General features: G+C 37.2%; 1 protein-coding gene across 1 annotated transcript; it reads right to left on the reverse strand.

Moving 5' to 3' along the window:
- Positions 1-17,837: 17,837 nt before the first annotated feature.
- Positions 17,838-18,731, reverse strand: LOC113771440. The gene has a single exon (XM_027316019.1). The coding sequence runs from the start codon at positions 18,729-18,731 to the stop codon at positions 17,838-17,840; it is 894 nt and encodes a 297-aa protein (XP_027171820.1).
- Between the last annotated feature and the right edge of the window lie 3,792 nt (positions 18,732-22,523).

The raw sequence follows: 22,523 nt of genomic DNA on the forward strand, positions 1-22,523 counted from the left end.
AAGGAAAAAATGATTTTGCAAGACAAAACAAATCATCAGTAGAATTTAATAATAATTTGTAATGTTTGACTTTTCTCGTTTTTTACTTGTTAGCATGTCAACTCAACATCTTATTTCTGTATCTTTCGTCAACAGTTGAATTTTACTGAATCTCATATCCCTAAATTTGGTGTTTTGTCCCTTTGGTATGAGATAACAAAACGATCCCTGGAAAATGCACATATGGCCGATCATACAATTGATAATTCTTTTGTCCAGTGAGAGTTCACCAAATTATTTTACCAAAGCATCAATTGGTCACGTCACAAAGAAGGGGGAGAAGTGGACATTTCCATACAAATATTTGACTCAGTTCGCTAGCTTTTCGTTTAAGATGAAATTAATACTCTACTTAAGATGCATCGCCTCAAAATATGGCAAGAGTTTATATGAAAGATTAAGAGAGACTTATTAGTAATTGATTTGATCTCTTTCGCCATCCCATCCCATAATTGACTTTGGTATTAAGAGTTCTGATCTTCTGAGAATATAATTAAAAGAGGAAGACAAGAAAACCTACTGGCTCCTGCTCATTTACTACTAGAGGTACTTTACTGTTGGAGGAAGTGAGAAACAGTAGGAAGTATAACAAAGCAGACCAGCAGAAGTAGTTCCTAGAAGCTGCAGCTATCAATAAAAGTCAGAATATGCATGTGTACGTAAGTGATCCATACTAGCTTGGTCACATTTTCTCTCCTTGCTTGCCTGGAATGATAGCATTAACTAAGGATCCCAAGAAAAATGAACACTAAAAAGTTAGAAAGTACTACTGTCAAATAGTTGTCGAAAGTATTACCTCTCTACTCATCGGCAGGAGGACGTCCAAGAACAAGGACTCTACTCTGGGATAAGGAATAGCTCCAAATATCCACAATCTCTCTATCGTCGAGCTCAGGAACATCCTCTACCCAAGCTCCGAGTCCTCGTCCTTGTCCCCGTACTCGAAACTCGTTACCTGAACATTTCAATGTACCAGTGAATCCTTGGAAATAGTCCAACCACAGCAGTCGAACCTCTAAACCATCTTTACAGTGCTGTTTTATACGTCGCTCCTGCATCCAGTCTCGAGCTTCTCCAGTGAGTGCAAATTTGTTTCCACCCTTATCCCATCTGTTCGGCATATGAAGAATGGCCCTCCAGCTGCATTTTCGGGGAGTTGGACGGGCATTGGTGGGTGGGGGTTGGGTTGCTGTACGCGTGGGAGTCTATCCCACCAAATCTAAACATGCACTCTAGTTTCAGAACTCACTTTGTTTATTTTGATTCAGTAACAGTTGGAGCAGACAGGTAAGTAATTTGGTGTCCATGTCTTTGTCTTGAGTTTCTCCGAAACTCAGACAAAGAGGGGCAAGCTATAGAATCCAATTTTTTTTCAAAAAATTTTGTAAATTTTTTATGATTATGTCTTTGTTTGTATCATTATTTAAATGATCATTTTTATTTTTATTTTTGTTGGAAAAAAAAGAAAAGAAGGAAAGGAAAGAAAAAAAATCAAAATCAGATTTTTGCAAAAAACAAGAAAAGAAAAATCATTCTTAAGCACGCGCGCCATTCTTCTTCAATGGTACAAACCCACAAACCAGAAAACAGTATAAGGAAGATGCAGCTGCCATTTGATCCTATTTCCACTCGATTTTTTTTGCATTTTTTCTTTCCATTCAAACCCCTCAGTACAGAGACACGTAACCACAACCAAAAAACATCAAGAAAGATCTAGAATCAGGCCATCTAATGGCTCTCAAAGTGCCACAAAAAAATGGGTTTTATAGGAGCCATTGAGATGAGGGTTTGGCAACCCTTATCTCATATAAATGGAACAAAATGGTGCATTAGAAAAAGAGGAAGAGATGGAGAGGCGGCAGACAAGAAAAATAGAGAGGAGGGTGAGAAAATCGAGGGAGAAAAGGAAGGAAAATGCAGAAAATTCTGGTGAGAAAAACCTGAGCCAGGGTTGACGGTTGGAGGAGTTCATGGTTCTTTTTCGATCTCTGTAGAGCCTTTTTGGAGCAAGTATTGATTTTTGGGTAATCTATGATGATCAAGGAGGAAGATTGGTGTTGAAAATTTTTGGAAAAAATCACTGCAACATCTTCAAATTTGGGCTTGAATTTGCTAATTCGCCACCCTTAAAAATTTTGCAGCGAGCTTGATTGCCAAATTCCAATGTTGGAACGCGCACCTTTCTTGGATTTCTCCACATTTGCTTGCTGCCAAAAGGTGTCAAAAGGTAGCCCGTTCATCCCTCTTCTTTCGTGTATACCCGAATATGCAACAAATGTGCCAAAATTTGCTCCATTTGTTCTTGTTTCTTTTCTTTTTCTACAGTATTTTTTTATGGATTATTAGCTTAAGATTTTTGCCATGTTTGCATATGATTAGATATGATGTCCAAGTGATGAGATTTGATTAAGTTTCCAGGCCTGTACAATCTTGTTTTGGTCTAAATTTTGATGTTTGTCGACGGCAGTTTGCATTCTGATGAAATGAGAAGAAGTTGCAGAAACCTTCTTCGAAACTTGCATGGATAATTTTTTAAAAATTGCGTTTAGACCCATTAATTTTCACCTAATTATACTATGACCCAAAATCTGGAAATTTAAACCAATGTTGCCCCTTTTAAGTTTTAATCCTCCTTTTCATATTTTAAGTGATTTTTTGGACAGAATAATTTTGGATTTTAGGCCATAGTTATAGTTTAATAATTTAAGTTGATTTGTTTATCTTATTGGGTTTGGTAAAATGGTTTAGGTTTTAGGTTAAGAGTTATTTGATTGAGTTTTGGTGGTGGGTTTTCGTTATTTTGCTTGGGTTTTAATATAGGCTTGAGAGGCCAAGCCCATGCATTTTCGGTTGGATTTGTTTGGTTAAAATTATGGGTTGACCTGTGTATTTTACCTTGGACTTTTTGTTGGGCTTGCGAGGCTTTGGCCCAAAGAAGAAATAAAATGGCCTAATGGCCTGCTTCTTTAAGAGATCTGGTAACATTTATTGCATTCCAGTCCCTGGACTCCCGAGTATTTTTACTGTGACTCTAAAATTTTTTTATTTCTTTCAATTAGTTTCATAATTTAATTACAATTTGGTCCCTGAACTTTGTTTTTCTTCAATTTTGACCCTTAATTTTTGTAATAATTACAATTTACCCCAAACACTTTCTTAATTTTTACAATTAGGTCCCTAACAGATTTGATTTCTTAAATATAAGTTGGTTTTCTTCTTTAATTGTTAATTATACTTCATTTAAATGCTTTAATTAGTAGATTTAATGGTTATTTCAATTTTTTATAATTTATTTGTTAATCAAATTAGTGCCTTGACCATTTTGTTGATTTTTGAAGTATAAATAGAACAAATTTTACCTCACTTAATCACCACTTCAAGGGAGGTACCTTTTTTAATATTTTAATTCCTCTTATGTGCTACTATGTGTTTTTTATGTGTAATTGCATGTTTTGAGCGTTTTTTTTAATTACTCATTTTATTCATTTTTATTTTTATTTTTTTATTTAATTTTGATATTATTTGTGAGACATTTAAATGCTAAATTGTAATAGATAGGCGCTCAAAATATGTATTTAGTTAGATTATGTAATAGATAAGTTTTAATTTTTTGCTAAAAATGTAATAGTTAGGTTATTATTTTTAAAATTTTCCCCTTTAGATTGTAATTAGCGCTCCGAATGTAATAGTTAGGTTTTTATTTGCGTTTATTTGTTTGTGTGTTTACGTATTTATTCGCTTTCACTAGCGTTTGCATCTAGAAAATTATGCGTATGTGTTATGTGTTCTATGTATATTATGTGTTTACTTGCTTTAATTATCCTTTTATATAATTTATTTAGTTATAATAAATGCATGACGTTACCACACTAGTCTAATGTTAGTTGAGGCCATATTTCTCGATTTTTCACTAGTCCAATGTTAGTAAAGATTTGTAGAAATGGGTTGACCCAACACTAGACACTTTAGGCCGTTTTCGCGCTAGATTCACATTTTGCGTGACATTCATCGCATTTCATGCATTTTTTTTCATTTTTAAGATACTTTCTCATCTTGCATGATATTTCCTTTGTATATTATCTCTCTTATCCCTATATGCGCAAAACATGACATTTAGACTTGCAATTCATAGACTTGATTAGGTTTGGAAAGTCACCTTTCAAGTATGGGAAAGCAACGAGTGTGGCTTTTTTTATCCTTAGTATAAAAAGAAAACTTGAGTCACGAAACTTATTCCCTTGTACCCGTTATGCTACACTTCTCTCCTTTAAGTCACGTTTATTTATATATTAAAATTCTTCTTTTTTTCGAATCTCATTTTTGCATATTCGTGATCTCTTCTAAAAATCATTTTTAGACATTACAATTAATGCGATTTGCACAATTAAATTTTGAAGAGATATTTCGACCCTCTCGATATCCATTAGGTCTAGATTTGCATCCATGTAGAAACATTCAAATGTAATAAGTTTTATAAGTTAGATTAAGACAATTTTCGACTAAATCTTGCAACTAACCTTGGCTAGGTTGAAGGTTGCCTTGGGTTTAATTCTATCAAATCTCTGCATTTCCTTTCTTCAACCATGCTTCCCGAACTCTTTTATCTTGTTTTTCGAAAAGTTCGAGTCGTCTAAAATGGGTTTTATTCATTTTTCATTTAAAAAAATATATTTTGAGTGAGTTGGTACACCTAAACTAGATATCAAGTAGCGACTCCTATTTTCCTTAAAAATCTTTTTTAGACTATTATTTTGGTCCCAAATCTTCGCACTTTTAGGTTCCATTTTAGGCCCTTTTCCCTTATTTATTTTTCTAAAAATTAAAAACTCATTTTTCCATTTCTAAAATCAATAAATATGTCTTTTCTACTCTAAATTTTATTTTTAAAAAATGGGACGCGACAGTTGGTGACTCCACTGGAGTCTTTTAGAGATTCCAAACACTTGGTTGAGTCGATCCTCTTCTTTTTCTAACATTTTTTACATATCACATTGGAATGTTTAGGTTGATTTTTTCCTTTCTCTTTTCTTTTCTTTTCTTTTTAGGATTATTGTATTTCACATGCGCAATCGTCTCTCGATATCCGTGTATACAATGTGTAATTTATTTACTTTCATTTACTTATATTTATACATTTATATCGCGCTTTGCATCTTGGATAGGGGGTATAACTACCCTAGATCCTTTACACGTATTTTAATTGTATTTAATCCCCCATCTCGGAGGACGCATTTTATACCTGCATACATTAGTTTTATCCTATTTTTTGTTTTCTCGTGGGTGCCATCCCACATTTACTTGTAGGATTAGGACCGATTTCCTTAAATAGGTGGATGGTGTGCTCTATACCCATAGCGATACTTAAGAGATCATTCAAGCCACCGACTGAAAGTCTTGGGATCCTTCGCCTCTTGATCTAAAGACTTGGGAACCTGAGACATTATCGTGTCTAGATGCATTAGTGAGTCCAACCTAATGCATCCATATTAGAAATCGCCTAAAATACAGTCAACCTTACCCTATTAGGCACACTAGACACGAGGGGAGGGATTCTAACCCTTTTTTCTTCTTTATATTTCTGTATCATTTTATTGCTCTAACGTGTTATGCGTTATTTATTAATTGAACTAACCTCTCTTTGTTTTCTCTTCTCTGTATTCACAAACCTTAAAAATAAGAGTTCTGGTATGGTACTCGTTTAGAACAGACCGCCTTTTGTAAATAGCACGTTTAAATTTTAGTTATTGCATTAATACTGTGTATATATTGCATATTATTTTGGACTTACCACAATATCTAAATGAGGCACCTTTAGATCATATTTTAATTATCATATTGTGTATTATGCGCTTTAATAAACTGTCATTATGCATCAATCATAGAGAGAATGCCGCATAGAGGACCCAATATTAGGGATAAATTACCTTTCGTCTCGAATGTATAATCGAATGAAATTTGCATGTTAATATTTTTGTACCATCCAAAGGAATAGTGCACAAGGTAAGGTGGAATCCAATCCTTTCCATGATAACGACATCGAAGATGACAGAGCAACTTGTGCACGTTAGAATATGAACCTCTAATTAAGGGTGAGCAAATTCGGTACATATCGAATTCATAATCGAATTCAAATTCAATTTGGTAATTTGAAATCGGGTATTTGGTAATTTGGTACAAATTCAGTACGTATCGAATTCATCGAATTCTAATATGGTATGAAATAGGATAAATTACCTTTCGTCTCGAATGTATAATCCAATGAAATTTGCATATTAATATTTTTGTACCATTCAAAGGAATAGTGCACAAGGTAAGGTAGAATCCGATCCTTTCCATGATAACGACATCGAAGATGACAGAGCAACTTGTGCACGTTAGAATATGAACCTCTAATTAGGGGTGAGCAAATTCGGTACATATCGAATTCATAACCGAATTCAAATTCAATTTGGTAATTTGAAATCGGGTATTTGATAATTTGGTACAAATTCGGTACTTATCGAATTCATCGAATTCTAATATGGTATGAAATAGGTAATGAGATTATGAATTTGGTAATAACCGATTTCACATTCAAATTTGGTAAAATGAAATAGGGTACCGCATTACCGCATTCGAATACCAAATTAGTTTATAAAATTATATAATATATAGATAAATGCTATTTAGTATTAGTATATACTACTAATATATTATTATAATGAGATTATGAATTTGATAATAACCGATTTCACATTCAAATTTGGTAAAATAAAATAGGGTACCGCATTACCGCATTCGAATACCAAATTAGTTTATAAAATTATATAATATATAGATAAATGCTATTTAGTATTAGTATATACTACTAATATATTATTATAATGAGATTATAAATTTGCTAATAACCGATTTCACATTCAAATTTGGTAAAATGAAATAGGGTACCACATTACCGCATTCGAATACCAAATTAGTTTATAAAATTATATAATATATAGATAAATGCTATTTAGTATTAGTATATACTACTAATATATTATTATATTATCTACACCAATGCTATTAATAATAGTTAGTATATGGTATTATCATGTACTTATAATAATAATAATATATAATAATGTACAATATATTATTTTAGTATTCAAATATTTGTTAATTGTTATATGATTATAATAATACAAATATATAGTAATACATAACAATATAACATAACTATAATACTTATTATTTTATACATGAGTAACATGACTAGAATTAGATATTTTATACATGAGTAACATAACAATTAATGTACTCTAAATTTACATTACATATTTAACATAAAAATTCATATTCTCTATTCACTAATTTTAAGGTTTTAAGGATAGACAAAACAACTAAGTAGTGTACGTGAATGCATATGAATTGCAAATCAATGTATTAGTGTATTGACTTTCACAATAACATATGTAAGTAAATAAGTTTTATTTTGATTTGAAATAAATTATAAGTTTGTAACTAATATAACTTATCACTAATCATTGTAATTTGTAAGTTTGTAACTAATATTATTTATTATTAATCATTGTAAATTATAAATTCATAAATTATCACTAATCCTTGTATAGTCTAAGGTTTATTCTAGTTTAAATTAATCACTTTTTATGTGTTCCTTAAACCATAGACTAAGGATTCTAGGTATAAGTGATCAAATAAATGCCAATTAAATTAAATCACAAAATGACTAGAACATAAGTAATGTGTTAAAGTATGAATAAATTTGGGGATCAAATCAGTAATAATTTTTAAAAAATTATTTTTTTTACTAACCGAATTCATTACCATTTCAGAATTCGAAATCGGTTGCGAAATGAATTCGGTTATAGCCAATTCGAAATTGAAAGCGGTTTAGATTTCTATAAATCAAATAATCAAATTCACCGAATTCAACTAACCGAATTATCGAATTTGTACCGTTTGCTCACCCCTACCTCTAATAATCATCTTTTGGTCATTTCATCAAAGTTGGTAAAAATTTCTTGCTTAAATGACGCTAAGTTGAAGAAATTCACAAATGATTCCTCATTATTGAGATAATAAATATATCGAGGTTAAATCTTGATTATAAAAGACTCATAAATTAATGCATTGCAACAAAATTTTTTGAAACTATAAATGGAAGAGCGATCCAGTCAATTTTGAATAAATCGTCAGTTCCATTCAATCCATTTGACCCATTTATTCACTTTTAGAACGATTCAGTACATTTTGAATAAATCGTCAATTCCATTCAATCCATTTGACATGTTTATTCACTTTTAGGACAATCCAGTAAATTTTTTTAATAAATCTCAACTCCATTTAATCCATTTGACTCGTTTATTCACTTTTAGGATAATCCAGTCTTTTTTTTTTTGAATAAACCATCAATTCTATCCGATCCACATGACCCATTTATTTTTTTTAGGGTTTCGATTTATGGTTCACTGAAGAAATTAATCGAGATGTTGCAATCTTTTCAAGAGTAGATTCTTTCATATTAAATTGACTTTTAACATCTCTTCATGTGCCAATCAAAGTAATCAATCCATTCGGACTTTGTCCTCATTTTGTTAGGTCAAATGTTTCCTGTCACTCCAATTAGCTAAATTTTTCAAATTACTTTTCACTCGAATATCAATAAATTAATCGGATCCATCAAGTATTGTATGGTGCCCACCCCAGAGGATTGCATTTTTCATATTAGGCCAACCCTTGGTATAAAAGGGTTCCCTCATAGAACATGCATACTGATTTTACATTTTTACTTACTAACTCTGGGTATTTTTCTTTTATTTGTCCCCCTCCCTTCATTTATAAAAGATGTTTTAATACGGTAAAAGAATATTTTCTTCTATATCTGATAACAATTTTGGTTTGATAAATTTTGAAAAAAATGACAAATATTACTTGATTCTTGGACAGTCCCTACAATGTAAAAAAAAAAATTTGGAGAATCCATCTGGAAGCGCTAGTCTAAAACATCTAAAAGATTTCATAATTGTTTGTAAAAAAAAAATCCTTTTGAAAGTGTATTCTTTAGAGATTTTCTTTTCTCATTTGTATTATAGTTGAGTAAAAAATTCGTTTCAATAATAAAGTTTTTCATTTAGACAATTATTGTTTTGTATATATTCATGTACATTTTATTTTTTATTTGCTCATTGGAAATTTTATGATGGACTTTAAAAAATAAGATTAAGCTGAGATTTTTCAACCTTTTGCCTGAAAATTCACAAGTGTATATTTAATTTTCTAAAATCTTTGCATACACTAAATTTGTGGTTCAGACTATTCGGTGAGAGCGTTCGAAATCAAAAGAGATTACTCAAACTTGATAGTTTTCTTAAAAGACCAATTATGATATGACAGGTGCCGAACCTGTGCAATAATAATAAATAAAACCGAATTCGTCAGTTGCCCCCTTGACTAGAATTAGAGAATTAGCCCTCCATTAATGGAGGACAAACCACGCTGGAGAATTGGAAAAGGTTGCCGAATCGGATCTTTCAATTTCGGTCAACAACCGAAGACAAGAACAAGGAAATTGATTACTCTCAATGGTCTCCAGAAGCCCGAACATACGAGGAGTCAAATTGCTCCCTTCAATTGTATCAAACAAGGGTAAAAAGCGTTAACTACAAGTCAACAATGGCGGCTGGCCTTTTGTTGCCTTTTTCCCAAATTGCTTACAAGGACATGCGAGAGTTTTTTTTTCTTCCTTCTTCAATTTCGGTCAAAGCCAGATTGAAAAACAATTCAAAGGCCCACAATTGCGGCTAGCCTCTTTTCTTCCTTTGTTCTCACAAAACATACGAGAAAAGGGTTTTTTTCAATTGCTTTCTACTCAATTCGGTCAGTGCAAATGGAGAAGCCCCTTTTGCAAAGTCAACCCCGGTGGCTTTTGTCCCCTGATTATTTTTAAAGCCACGGCCACCGAAAAAAGTAAAAGTAACCTAAACCAAAACGAAAATCCCCTAAAACAAGTAGTCCCCCGAAAATGGAGGAAGGGATTTCCTCTTATCCGAAACTGGTATTCAAAGAAACAAAACTCACTCAAAAAAAAAATAAAATCCATTATAATTTAATTTCTTCAACTTCTCAAGCGGGCCCCACGGCTTGAAGTGCCCCACGTACGACAAATCCTCTAAATTTTGACTTTTAAGCGCTTTCCAGTATCAGTTCCTGCAATTAGCACCAAAACCATATCCGAGTAGAATCCATCCAATTAATACAATATTTAGTTAAACAATTGTGAAAAATTATCCAAAATATCCCAAGAAAATGCACCCTATCAATCTCCCCCACACCTAAACTATGCTTGCCCTCAAGCATAATTAACTCAGAAGTGCAATCAAGATACCAAGCAATTCGCAGCAGTTCATACCAAAAATGGCATTCCACATTCCCCAATAACCTCATCGACATCAGAATATATCAAATCAACAATTCTCGCAGTTTAAAGTGCACTTATTCACTCCAAAGTGTATAGGATATGTATATAAGATGACTCGTAAATCAACACAATAGAATGACACTACCATAAGCTTGCTCATATATCATATCGCCACCACTTACTTATGAATTTAAATGCAACAATCAAGGAACTTTGCAAGATTGTAATGGGGCTGGGGTAACAAGGTAAGACAAAAAGGATTCAAAGGGTGTAAAAATGTAAAGAAAATGCTCAGAAATTCATTACACAGATTCTTGCACATTTGAAACTTCAAGGCACCTCAACAGTCCAACCAGTGAAGTAAAAGTTAGCACTCGTCACAAACTTCGCCTTTCTTTTTTTTTTTCTTTCTCCTTTTTTCACTCATCTATTTCTCCTCTCTTTTTCTCTCTTTTCCTCTTTTTTTTTTTGATTTTTTCTTCCTTTTTTTTCTTTTTTTTTTCAATAAGTACCATCACCATAAAAATCAACTCCACTTGTTGATTTCTTGCACTTTTTCTCCCCTTTTTTTTCATTTATACATATGTAATGCCTCCCAAATAATACCCCAAATTTCTATGCAATGAAATCAAAGCACTTCTTTACACAAGGTTCAAAAAGAAAGTCTAAAAAAAAAGGTTTTACGGCTACAAACTTGGGTATTAAGCGAAGAGTAAGGTTTAAGGCCTGACTTCGCTCCCTAATGGTGAATACACTAAAGGTTGGTTTTTAACAAAGTCCAAAAGTGGTTCAATCCTAGGGGCCCTATCATTTTAATGCATTAAACTCATTTAGATGTGGTCTTGACACGCATAACCGAGCAAATCTAGAATGACAAACCATGTGCAATAACCACTCAAACAAACGAAAAATTAGGCCAAAAAATCGTACAAGTGGTCAAATTTATGTCAAGTTTAGCATATTCATCAATAAATTCATTATCGAGGAAACGTAGAACACCTATGAACTTACCGCTTACACTCATATCTCAAGTGCATTCATCACTGTTTAAGGCAAAGAACTACTAAGGCAAGGCAAAATCTAATCAGACAACTAAAAGCCCAACTAAAGCATAGTTAACCCTCCCCCACACCTAAACCTTACATTGCCCTCAATGTAAGCACAGAAAGATCAAAACAGAGGTTTTGGGCAACGAGACTTCCCTTAACACGGAGGAGGGCAGAAATGAACTAAGACTGTGGAGGGAAGGGCGGGCGAAAACCCACGTGGTGGAGGTACTGGGCTAAGTTCTGCGCCACTCCGGCCATTTGACGCTCCATCCGCTCCATTCGAGTATCCATGTGGTGCGGCTGGAAACGAAGCGCTAAATACTGGCTATCAGTAGAGGGCGGTGGCGAAGGTACTGAAGATGAAGGTCCAGGGGCATCCGTAGAAGGACCACCGGTCTCCGAGGTGGCAGATTTGGAAACTTTGCGCTTCGGAGGAACCGCGATGGGTCTGGGGGGAGCAAACAGGAAAACACCATTTACCTGTTGCACTAAACCCATTTTTTTCAAGCAAACCAAATCAAGGGATTCCATAGTATAAGCACGATGCAAATTATGATTATTTAAGTCCAAAATCCCAAAATTTACAGGCAATTGAGTGATAAATGAACCCAAGATTAATGACTTATTTTTCTTACTTAAAACAGTTCGGAGGTGGAGGGCAAACCAGCAACCCAAATTGACCTTAATCCGAGCAACTATGCACCAAATGAAAAAGAACTCGGGTTTGGTCAAAGTACCCAAACTATCCTTTCTACCAGAGAAACTGTAAGTCATAAATCTATGTAAATAACGGTAGGCGGGGCTCTTAAGAAAAGATGTCTTAGACTGGCTGGGGTCATAGTTTTGTCGATCAACCGACAATTCTTTCCAATAACCAATGTTATGAGAGAAAAATGGCACCGTGTATTCGCACGGACTATGCATATATTCCTCACTCTGGGAGTAGAGAATGTCCATAAACCCAAGGGCCAAATTAAATTCAGTGATAGATTGGGTGAACTCTCTATCCATTAACCTAAACCTCACTACCCCCGGAGTAATAACAGAGAATTCGTCAGGGACATTATAGAATTCTCAAATTAACTCAGTGAAAACAGGTAAAATGATAGCAGCATAACGGGTCCAACCTGTGTTGGATAAATGCTTCGTGACCTCATTCCTAAGATTCAATATATCAAGTGTAGGGCTGTGGATATATTTACAAAGAATTATCTTCCTTGTGCAAGCCGCGGTGTACCGTTCCTTGTCGGCAGCCCGGGTAAAGGTCCAATGACCGCCAAAGTGGGCCGGAGAAGAGATATGAACCTCCCTATCCCACCCAAGGCGGGTCCAAGGCGCTCCCGGACCAGTCGCTGGGGTAGGTCCATCCAAGGGGACCGTAGGCTGTGGGGTGGAGGTGGAAGGTTTGATTTTGCCTTTAGTTTTTGATTTAGTCATTGGATATCAGAGAACAGGGCAAAGGCAAGGGAGAGGTGTTCAAAAGAAGGAAACAGACAGCCACCAAGCACGGGGTTCCAAACACAGCTCCCAAACACCGGCAAGTAAACAACAAACACCCCAGAAATTAAATAATTAGATAGACACAGCAAAACTTCCTCAAAAACTAATTAAACAGGCAATCAGAGTAAAAACTTCCCCCAAAAACCACTGGTTGAGCACCAAATTTAGCAACTAGTTAACAGTCAACCACAGATAGAATCACAGCTCCCAAACACAGACAATTGCAGAAACGGACTATAAACTCACCCAAAAACTAATTAAACATGTAAGCAGCAAAATTTCACCCAAATACTACCGATTTAACCCCAATATGGAACAATTAGTCAACAACAGCCACAGATAAAATCACAGGACCCAAATCCAACACAAAATTTCTGTCATCAGCTAGAAATTTAAAAATCTGGCCTCAGCTACGAATTTAAATTCTGTCCTCAGCTGATTAGTGATAGAAAATTAAAAAGAAAAACACCAGGGAAAAGAGCTTGAAAGAGAGCAAGGTGACAGTAGAGCAGTGGTGACAACGGCGGAGAGACAACGATGCACGTGGGGCAGAGGCGCAGAAGGATGCACGTGATGTCGCGCGAAGGAGGGGAGAGGGGCGCGCAGCGTGCCGCAGGGTGGCCTGGCTGTGCCCGCGCGCTGGCTGAGCCTGCTGGTTGAGCACTGGGGCTCGCGGGTCTCTCGCTTGGCTTGCGCGATCTTGGTTGGACAAAAATACGCAGGTGCTGGAGCAGCGCGCAGGTGATGGGCCGCACTGCTGGTCTGAAGCGCGCGAGGGTCGCGTGCTTAGGTGCTGCCGCGCGCTGGGCTGCGCTGGCTGGAGGATGCGCGAGCTGAAGTTGCGCGCTGGAGTTGCGGGCTAGTCGCGCGACTTGATGCTGCAGCGCGCTGTCGGCGCGCAATGGGGAGGAGAACGGCGCGCTCGGCTGCTGCCCCGCGCTGTTCGCTCTCGATGCGAAAGGCGAGGGTGAGTAAGTTGGGGTGCGCGCAGGAGAGGTCGCGGGGTGTGCTTGGCGCGATGGGCGGCGGCGGACCGTGGCTGTAGCGTGGTGCGGCGGCGGACGGTAAGGAGCAAGAAGAAGAAGAAAAATAAAGAAAAGGAAGAAGAAAAAAAAGAAAGAAAAAGAAAAGAAAGAAGAATAGAAGAAGTAGGGTTACGGGTCCTTGAAAATTTTTTTTTTTGTAAAGGCAATTTCGTCTTTTCACAAATTTTTTTTTTTAATAAAACGAACAAGGGACCCCTGCGTTAGGCGTGGGCACGCCTAACTGCTTACTAGCATTCTGACCATCCGTCGAAAATTTTTGATCTTTAAGCGTGACCACCTAGCGTGGGCACGCCTAACTACTGTAGAGTTTTCTGACCGTCGATGCAAATTTTCTTCCCTTAAGTGTGACCACCTGGCGTGGGCACGTTTAACTGCTATAGAATCTTCTGACCGTCGCCTTCCAACTCTTTTCCTTAGACGTGACCACTTAGCGTGAGCACGTCCAACTGCCAACTTCCTGCCACAAAACAACAACCTATTAAATGACATCAACACTTAACAAAAACATAAAAAATGTATGAAACTAAAACAAATAGCCTTGGATTGCCTCCCAAGTAGCGCCTTTCTTTAATATTTTTGGTTAGACACGGCCGGAACCCTCAAACAAGATAAATTGGATCCTTGAGGTGTACAACTTTCACTTCTTCAACAGAGAATCCTTCATAATAAGGTTTGAGACGATGGCCATTCACCACGAACTTCTTCTCCGTCTTTAAACTTTGGATCTCCACTGCACCATAATGAAACACATTAGAAACGACAAAGGGGCCAATCCAACGAGAACGCAATATACCGAGAAAAAGTTTTAGTCTCGAGTGATACAAGAGGACTTTTTGCCCTACTACAAAAGATTTCCTTGAGATTTGCTGATCATGGAAGATTTTACTCTTTTCCTTGTAGATCGTGGCATTCTCGTATGCCCCATTCCTAATCTCTTCCAATTCTTGTAACTGCAATTTTCTTTGGACCCCCGCCTCTTCCAGGTTCATGTTGCACTGTTTCACTGCCCAAAACGCCTTGTGTTCGAACTTCACGGGAAGATGACAAACCTTATCGAAAACAAGTCTGTACGGGGACATCCCAATCGGCATCTTATACGCACTGTGGTACGCCCACAGTGCATCTTCTAACTTCAAATTCCAATCCTTTTTGTCCGGACGTACCATCTTTTTCAAGATTGATTTAATCTTCCTGTTTGACACTTCGGCTTGACCATTTGTCTGTGGGTGATACGGTGCGAAAACCTTGTGGAGCACGCCATATTTTTGAAATAGGGCAGTAATAGTCTTATTACAGAAGTGCGTGCCCCTATCACTCACCACAGCTCTCGGTATCCCAAAGCGGATAAATATGTTAGACTTTAGAAACTCTGTCACCACTCTAGAATCATTAGTACGGGTGATTTTTGCTTCCACCCACTTGGAGGCATAATCAATCGCAAGTAAGATATATACGAAACCAAAAGACAAGGGAAAATGCCCCATAAAATTTATCTCCCAAACATCAAAAATTTCAACAAACAACATGGGGGTTTGGAGCATTTGGTCCCTACGAAAAGTATTTCCCACCCATTGACACTTATCACATGATTTACAAAATAAGTACGCATCTTTAAAAAGGGTGGGCCAATAAAAGCCACTCTCCAACGCCTTGCGAGCTGTTCGTTTAGGCCCAAAATGCCCTCCACATGCAAACGAATGATAGAAATTCAAAATAGAGTAGAATTCACATGCACTTACACACCTTCTTAGCACTTGATCCGAGCATTGTCTCCAAAGGTAGGGGTCGTCCCAAATGTAGTATTTCGCATCACTTTTCAACTTGTCTCTACTAGCCTTTGGCCACCCTGCAGGCAATTGATTAGTCACTAAGAAATTTACAATATCAGCATACCAGGGTGCCGACAAATCAACGGCAAGTAGTTGTTACTCTGGAAATGTCTCTCTCAATGGTTGCTCTTTCTTATGTGTCAGCAAGAGGCTCAAGTGATCTGCAACCAAATTCTCTGCCCCACTTTTATCTTTTATCTCCAAGTTGAACTCTTGTAGGAGTAGGATCCATCTGATGAGCCTTGATTTTACGTCCTTTTTCGTCATCAAGTACCTCTAGACTATATGATCAGAGAAAAATGTTACTTTTGCACCTAATAAATAAGGTCTAAATTTTTCTAATGCAAAAACAACAGTTAGTAATTCTTTCTCCGTTGTAGAGTAGTTGAATTGAGCTCCGTTCAACGCCTTCGATGCATAGTAGATTGCATGCGCCGCCCTGTCAATTCTTTGTCCCAACACTGCTCCCACTGCGTAGTCGTTTGCGTCACACATTATTTCGAATGGGAAACTCCAGTTTGGGGGTTGAATGACGGGCGGTGAGGTTAATGATTCCTTCAATTTGTCAAATGCCATCATGCACTCTTCAGTGAAATCAAATGCTACATTCTTTTGCAACAGCTTGAATAGGGGCGCTCCAATTTTGGAGAAATCTTTAATAAATCTCCTGTAGAACCCTGCATGACCCAAGAAAGAACGCACTTTCCGTACACTTACGGGGTAAGATAAAGCAGAAATAATACGACTTTCAGTTTATCTAACTCTATGCCCCTAACCTACACTACATGTCCTAAGACAACACCATACTCCACCATGAAATGATATTTTTTTCAATTAACAACTAAATTTGTCTCTATGTATCGCTTCAGAATTAAAGCTAAATTCTCAAGGCATTCTTCAAAACTATCTTCATACACACTAAAATCATCCATAAACACCTCAATAATCTTTTCTACATATTCGGAGAATATACTTACCATACACCTCTGGAAAGTTGTTAGAGTATTGCAGAGGCCGAGAGGCATCCTCCGATAGGCAAACGTGCCAAATGGGCAGGTGAATGTAGTTTTCTCCTGATCCTCTGGTGCTATCGCAATTTGAAAATACCCTGAAAAATCATCAAGAAAATAATAGTAAACACGACCAGCCAACCTCTCTATCATCTGATCAATAAAAGGTAGAGGAAAGTGATCATTTTTTGTCACTGCATTCAATTGCCGATAATCGATGCACTGGCGCAGTCTTGTGGGTTTTCTCACCGGGACCATCTCCCCTTCTTGGTTCTTTTCTACAGTCACTCCCGCCTTTTTCGGGACTACCTGAGTTGGGTTAACCCAGGGACTGTCTGAGATAGTGAAGATGATCCTCAATTCCAGGAGTTTAAATATCTCCTTCTTTACCACTTCCATCATTAGTAGGTTCAATCTTCGTTGTGCCTGTCTTACCGACTTTGCATCATCCTCAAATCGAATCCGGTGCATGCATAAGGAAGGGCTAATCCCCTTGATGTCTGCTATGCTCCACCCAATCGCCTCCTTATGATCTCGAAGAAGACGAATAAGGTTGTCTTCTTGCCTTGGTGACAGGTGTGCAGATATGATGACCGGCTGTGTCTCCTTGTCCCCGAGAAATGCATACTTCAAATGCTTTGGGAGAGGTTTAAGTTCCAACTCGGGTGCCTGCACAACAGAAGACAACAATTTTGTTTGAGTTTCTGGTACAAAAAGGAAAGCAAGCTCATACCTAGGAGAAATTGGCAGGAGCGAATGCAAAGCTCCAACCGCACGGTATAACTCATTACTTATTTCTACATCAAGAGCTGCCCCCAACTCAAGATGTTTGGCCAAAGTTACTGCCAGTGCATCTTCTCCACCCAATTCGAACGTTTCATGTACAAGGGGCTCAATAACACTTAAAGAAAAAACAGAGTTAGCCTTATCCGAGTATTTCATCGCATCAAAGATATTAAAATTCATCAATTTTCATCAAACTCCATTGACAAAGTACCATCATTTACATCTATTTTTGTCCTAACAGTGCTTAAAAATGGACTACCTAACAAAATAGGTGACGGATTTAGTGACATTTCATCCCCCATGTTTAGGACATAAAAATCTGTAGGAAAAACTAACTCATTGACCTGTACCAAAACATCTTCAACTAACCCCTCTGGGTAAGCGTTGGTACGGTCTGCTAGTTGAATAATAATACTTGTGCCTTTTAATGACCCAAGATTTAAAAAGGCGTAAATAGTCTTAGGCATAACATTAATTGACTCCCCAAAATCCAACATCGCTTTCCTAATCGGGGTATCTCCTATTTTACAAGGTATGGTGAACATACCTGAGTCCTCACACTTGAGAGGGAGTTTCCTTTGGAGTATTGCTGATACATTTTCTCCCACTGTCACTCGTTCATCTCCTTTTACCTTTTTTTTGTGGGTGCACAGATCTTTCAAAAATTTGGCATACTTTGGTATCTGCTTGATTGCATCCAACAATGGGATGTTGATCTCCACTTTCCTGAATACATCCCAAAGCTCTTTTTCCTTCTCTGCCTTCTTTGTTTTCTCCAACTTGCAAGGAAAAGGAGGTAAGTTAGATTTAATAGGAGGTGAAGGAGTGAATGTTACCTTAGGATTTTCGCGAATGCGCCCTTCCTCTTCAATCTCTTTTTCTATCTCCTCCTCATTTTTGCTCTTTGGATTTTTCACTTTAGGTCCCTCCACTTCCTTGCCACTCCTCAGTGTCATGGCACTTATATTTCTGAGATTTGCCTCGGATTGCGATGACAATTTCTCATAAACGTAGGACTCCACGCGGTTGATAGCAGTTGCCATTTGGCTCATTCGAGCATCCATATCTTTCATATCCGCTTTGGTGTCTTGCTGGAATTGGGTAGTGCTCGTGGTTAAGGCTCTGATCTCCTGTTGAATCTGAGTAGTAGTCGTGGTCAGGCTCTTGACAATATCCTCCAGAGAGCTTCCCGAATTGGAGGGCGAGAGTTGAGGTTTTGTTTGTCATGGCTGCTGAAACCCTGTGGACGATGTGGGAAAGAATTTTGTGGCCTATTCCCATAGCTGAAATTGGGATAGTCTCTCCAACCCGAATTGTACGTGTTGGAGTACGGATCATACTGCCTACGGGGCGCGGGCACGCCTCCAGTCATGTTCACCTGTTCTGCCCCATCCTCTTGCAAAAGGGGACATGTGTCCGTGCAGTGGTCCATGCTTGTGCAGATTCTACAAACCTTCGCTCGTGGCGTGTTCCCCATGGCTAATTGCCTAATAGCAGATGCCAATTCTGACAGTTGTTGCTGAATGGATGACGTCTCTACCTCGTTAACCCTACGGGTGGGGTTGCACTCACGGAAGCCAAATTGCTGAGAGTTTTCTGCCATGGCTTCGATAAGCTCCCATGCTCCCTTCGGTGTCGTGTTTTCCAGTGCTCCTCCACTCGCAGCGTCAATGATACTCCTGTCTGTAGACTGGAGCCCTTCATCGAAGTACTGGATCAACAGTTGTTCACTAATTTGATGCTGCGGGCATCTAGTGCACAACTTATTGAATCTTTTCCAGTAGTCATACAAGGACTCTCCGGGATACTACTTAATGCTGCATATCTCCTTCCTCAAACTCGCGGTCCGGGATGCAAGATAGAATTTTTTAAAAAAATTCTTTTTCAATTGTGCCAATGTGGTAATACTACCTACGGGTAAGTAGTATAGCCAATCTTTAGCTGCATCCTTGAGAGAGAAAGGGAAGGCTCTTAATCTAATTTGCTCTTCAGTGACCCCAGGAGGTTTCATGCTCAAGCAAATCATTTCGAATTTCTTGACGTGTTTGTGGGGTTCTTCGCCAGAGAGACCATGGAACGAGGGTAGGAGGTGAATCAACCTCGATTTCAGCTCGAATGAGGTATTCTCAGCCAGAGTTGGGAACGTAATGCACAAGGGCTGGTGAGTCAACTCCGGAGTAGCCAGCTCCCTTAATGTTTGGGTGTTGGCCATGCTAAATTCGTCTTCTACTGATTCGTTTGCAGTAGATGTTTGCCATTCTTTTCGTCTCCTGGTCTCTTGCCTTCGCTTGCGCGCTGCCTTCTCAACCTCAGGGTCGTATACCAATTCACCTGTGCAAGAAGAACGGGGCATAAACTAGCAAAAACACCAAGAAAAAAAACTGAACTAAAAAAAAATAAATATTTCAAACGCCAGTCCCCAATAACGGCGCCAAAAATTGACAGGTGTTGAACTTGTGCAATAATAATAAATAAAACCTAACTACCACCTGAAGCAGTCAATAATCAGTTCTAGTACTGGAGCAGGGACTCTAGGTGTGCAATGGGTTACTTGATTCACCCTGTTCTCGAAGAGTTTGCTTTATCCGATATATTTGAATTAATTATTTAACTGAATTTACTAACTAGTAGACAGTGGCAAGCAGAGTCGTTTCCTCAGGGACTAGCGAGAAATTTTTTTTTTTTCAAGTCAAGATAAATGGGGATTTTCAGGATTAAATGCTAACTAAATGAATGAAATGCAGAAAATAATTAATTAAAAGAAATAATTAGAGAAACTCCAGCCAAAAGTACACTTCAGAAATAGTTCATGCACTGATCATCGATTCACAGATAATTTCAACATTTATTAATAAATTAGTTATAGTTGTCATGCACGCAATAACACAACTAATCTTTCCTTAATTTCTCGATAGTTAAGGTACGACCGTTAACTATTTTTCTAATCTAAAAACAACCCTAGATACGAACGTAGGATTTAATTTCTAGATTGCATTAATAATTAGAAAGGCCCAATTCTAACTAATAAACACTCTACGAGAGTTTATTTAATTTAGATCATATGTTCCCCTGACATAAATCCAATTACGCCAGTTGCTACTGAGATAGAGATAACGAACAATTACGGATTCAATTACCCCTATTTAGCAAAATAGCCTATATGAACAATTAATTAGTGCGCACTAATCAATCATATACAAGGGCTATAACAATTAGAAGCAGGAAACATATAAATACCACTAAATGAAGAAAATAATTAAAAACGGTTTAGATCTCACAATGATTGCTGAACCAATTCGTCAGTTGCCCCCTTGACTAGAATTAGAGAATTAGCCCTCCATTAATGGAGGACAAACCACGCGTGGAGAATTGGGAAAGGTTGCCAAATCGGATCTTTCAATTTCGGTCAACAACCGAAGACAAGAACAAGGAAATTGATTACTCTCATTGGTCTCCAGAAGCCCGAACGTACGAGGAGTCAAATTGCTCCCTTCAATTGTATCAAACAAGGGTAAAAAGCGTTAACTACAAGTCAACAATGGCGGCTGGCCTTTTGTTGTCTTTTTCCCAAATTGCCTACAAAGACATGCGAGAGTTTCTTTTTCTTCCTTCTTCAATTTCGGTCAAAGCCAGATTGAAAAACAATTCAAAGGTCCACAATTGCGGCTAGCCTCTTTTCTTCCTTTGTTCTCACAAAACATACGAGAAAGGGTTTTTTCCAATTGCTTTCTACTCAATTTGGTTAGTGCAAATGGAGAAGCCCTTTTTGTAAAGTCAACCCCGGTAGCTTTTGTCCCCTGATTGTTTTTAAAGCCACGGCCACCGAAAAAAGTAAAAGTAACCTAAGCCAAAACGAAAATCCCCTAAAACAAGTAGTCCCCCGAAAATGGAGGAAGGGATTTCCTCTTATCCGAAACTGGTATTCAAAGAAACAAAACTCCCTCAAAAAAAAAATAAAATCCATTATAATTTAATTTCTTCAACTTCTCAAGCGGGCCCCATTGCTTGAAGTGCCCCACGTACGACAAATCCTCTAAATTTTGACTTTTAAGCGCTTTTCATCATCAGTTCCTACAATTAGCACCAAAATCATATCTGAGTAGAATCTACCCAATTAATGTAATATTTAGTTAAACAATTGTGAAAAATTACCCAAAATATCCCAAGAAAATGCACCCTATCATGATACCTTTTTTCTTTCATATTTTGTCCGCTTCTATTAAGCTTTCAAAATCAATCACAGTGGTTGACAAGCTTCAAAATAGGGCAATTTTTTTATTTTGAAAATGGCCATTGTTTCCAACCAGATTCAATCCACATCTGAGTGAAAGCAAAAATGTACATTACTCTTGTTTATTTTGAGAATTTGAAATGATACTTTAGCCGTTCGTTTCTCTATTTATACAGATTTTATCATTTGTTCTCTCATTTGAGCCTTAAAAGGTACAATTTCATTTCAAATAAAAGTCTTAGTGATAATAACCCTACATTGAAAAAATTTTCAAATGTCAAAAGGGAATGGATTCTCCCAATGGCCTATTCTTTATTTTGGTTGTCATGCGAAGTAAGAATGATACTTTGGTCATCGTTTCTACTATCTAAACACTGTTTATCTTTTGCATCCTCATTTGAACTTAAATTGGTGGTTCCTTTTAAAAGCACTTGTGGTTGCACCCCACATTGGGGAAGAAAATTGAAGAATTTTTCAAAAATAGCAAAAATGCTAAAATTAAAAAAAAAAGAGAGAAACTACAAGTTGGAGGAATTTGATTATACTATTGATGTTTGGATTTCAATATTGAAAAAAGAGAGGGGGTATCTATACTCTAAAAGTTAGGGAGTTTTTCAATTTTATCATTGATATT

The sequence above is a fragment of the Coffea eugenioides genome, chromosome 5, assembly GCF_003713205.1.
Source record: "Coffea eugenioides isolate CCC68of chromosome 5, Ceug_1.0, whole genome shotgun sequence".
NCBI lineage: Eukaryota > Viridiplantae > Streptophyta > Magnoliopsida > Gentianales > Rubiaceae > Coffea > Coffea eugenioides.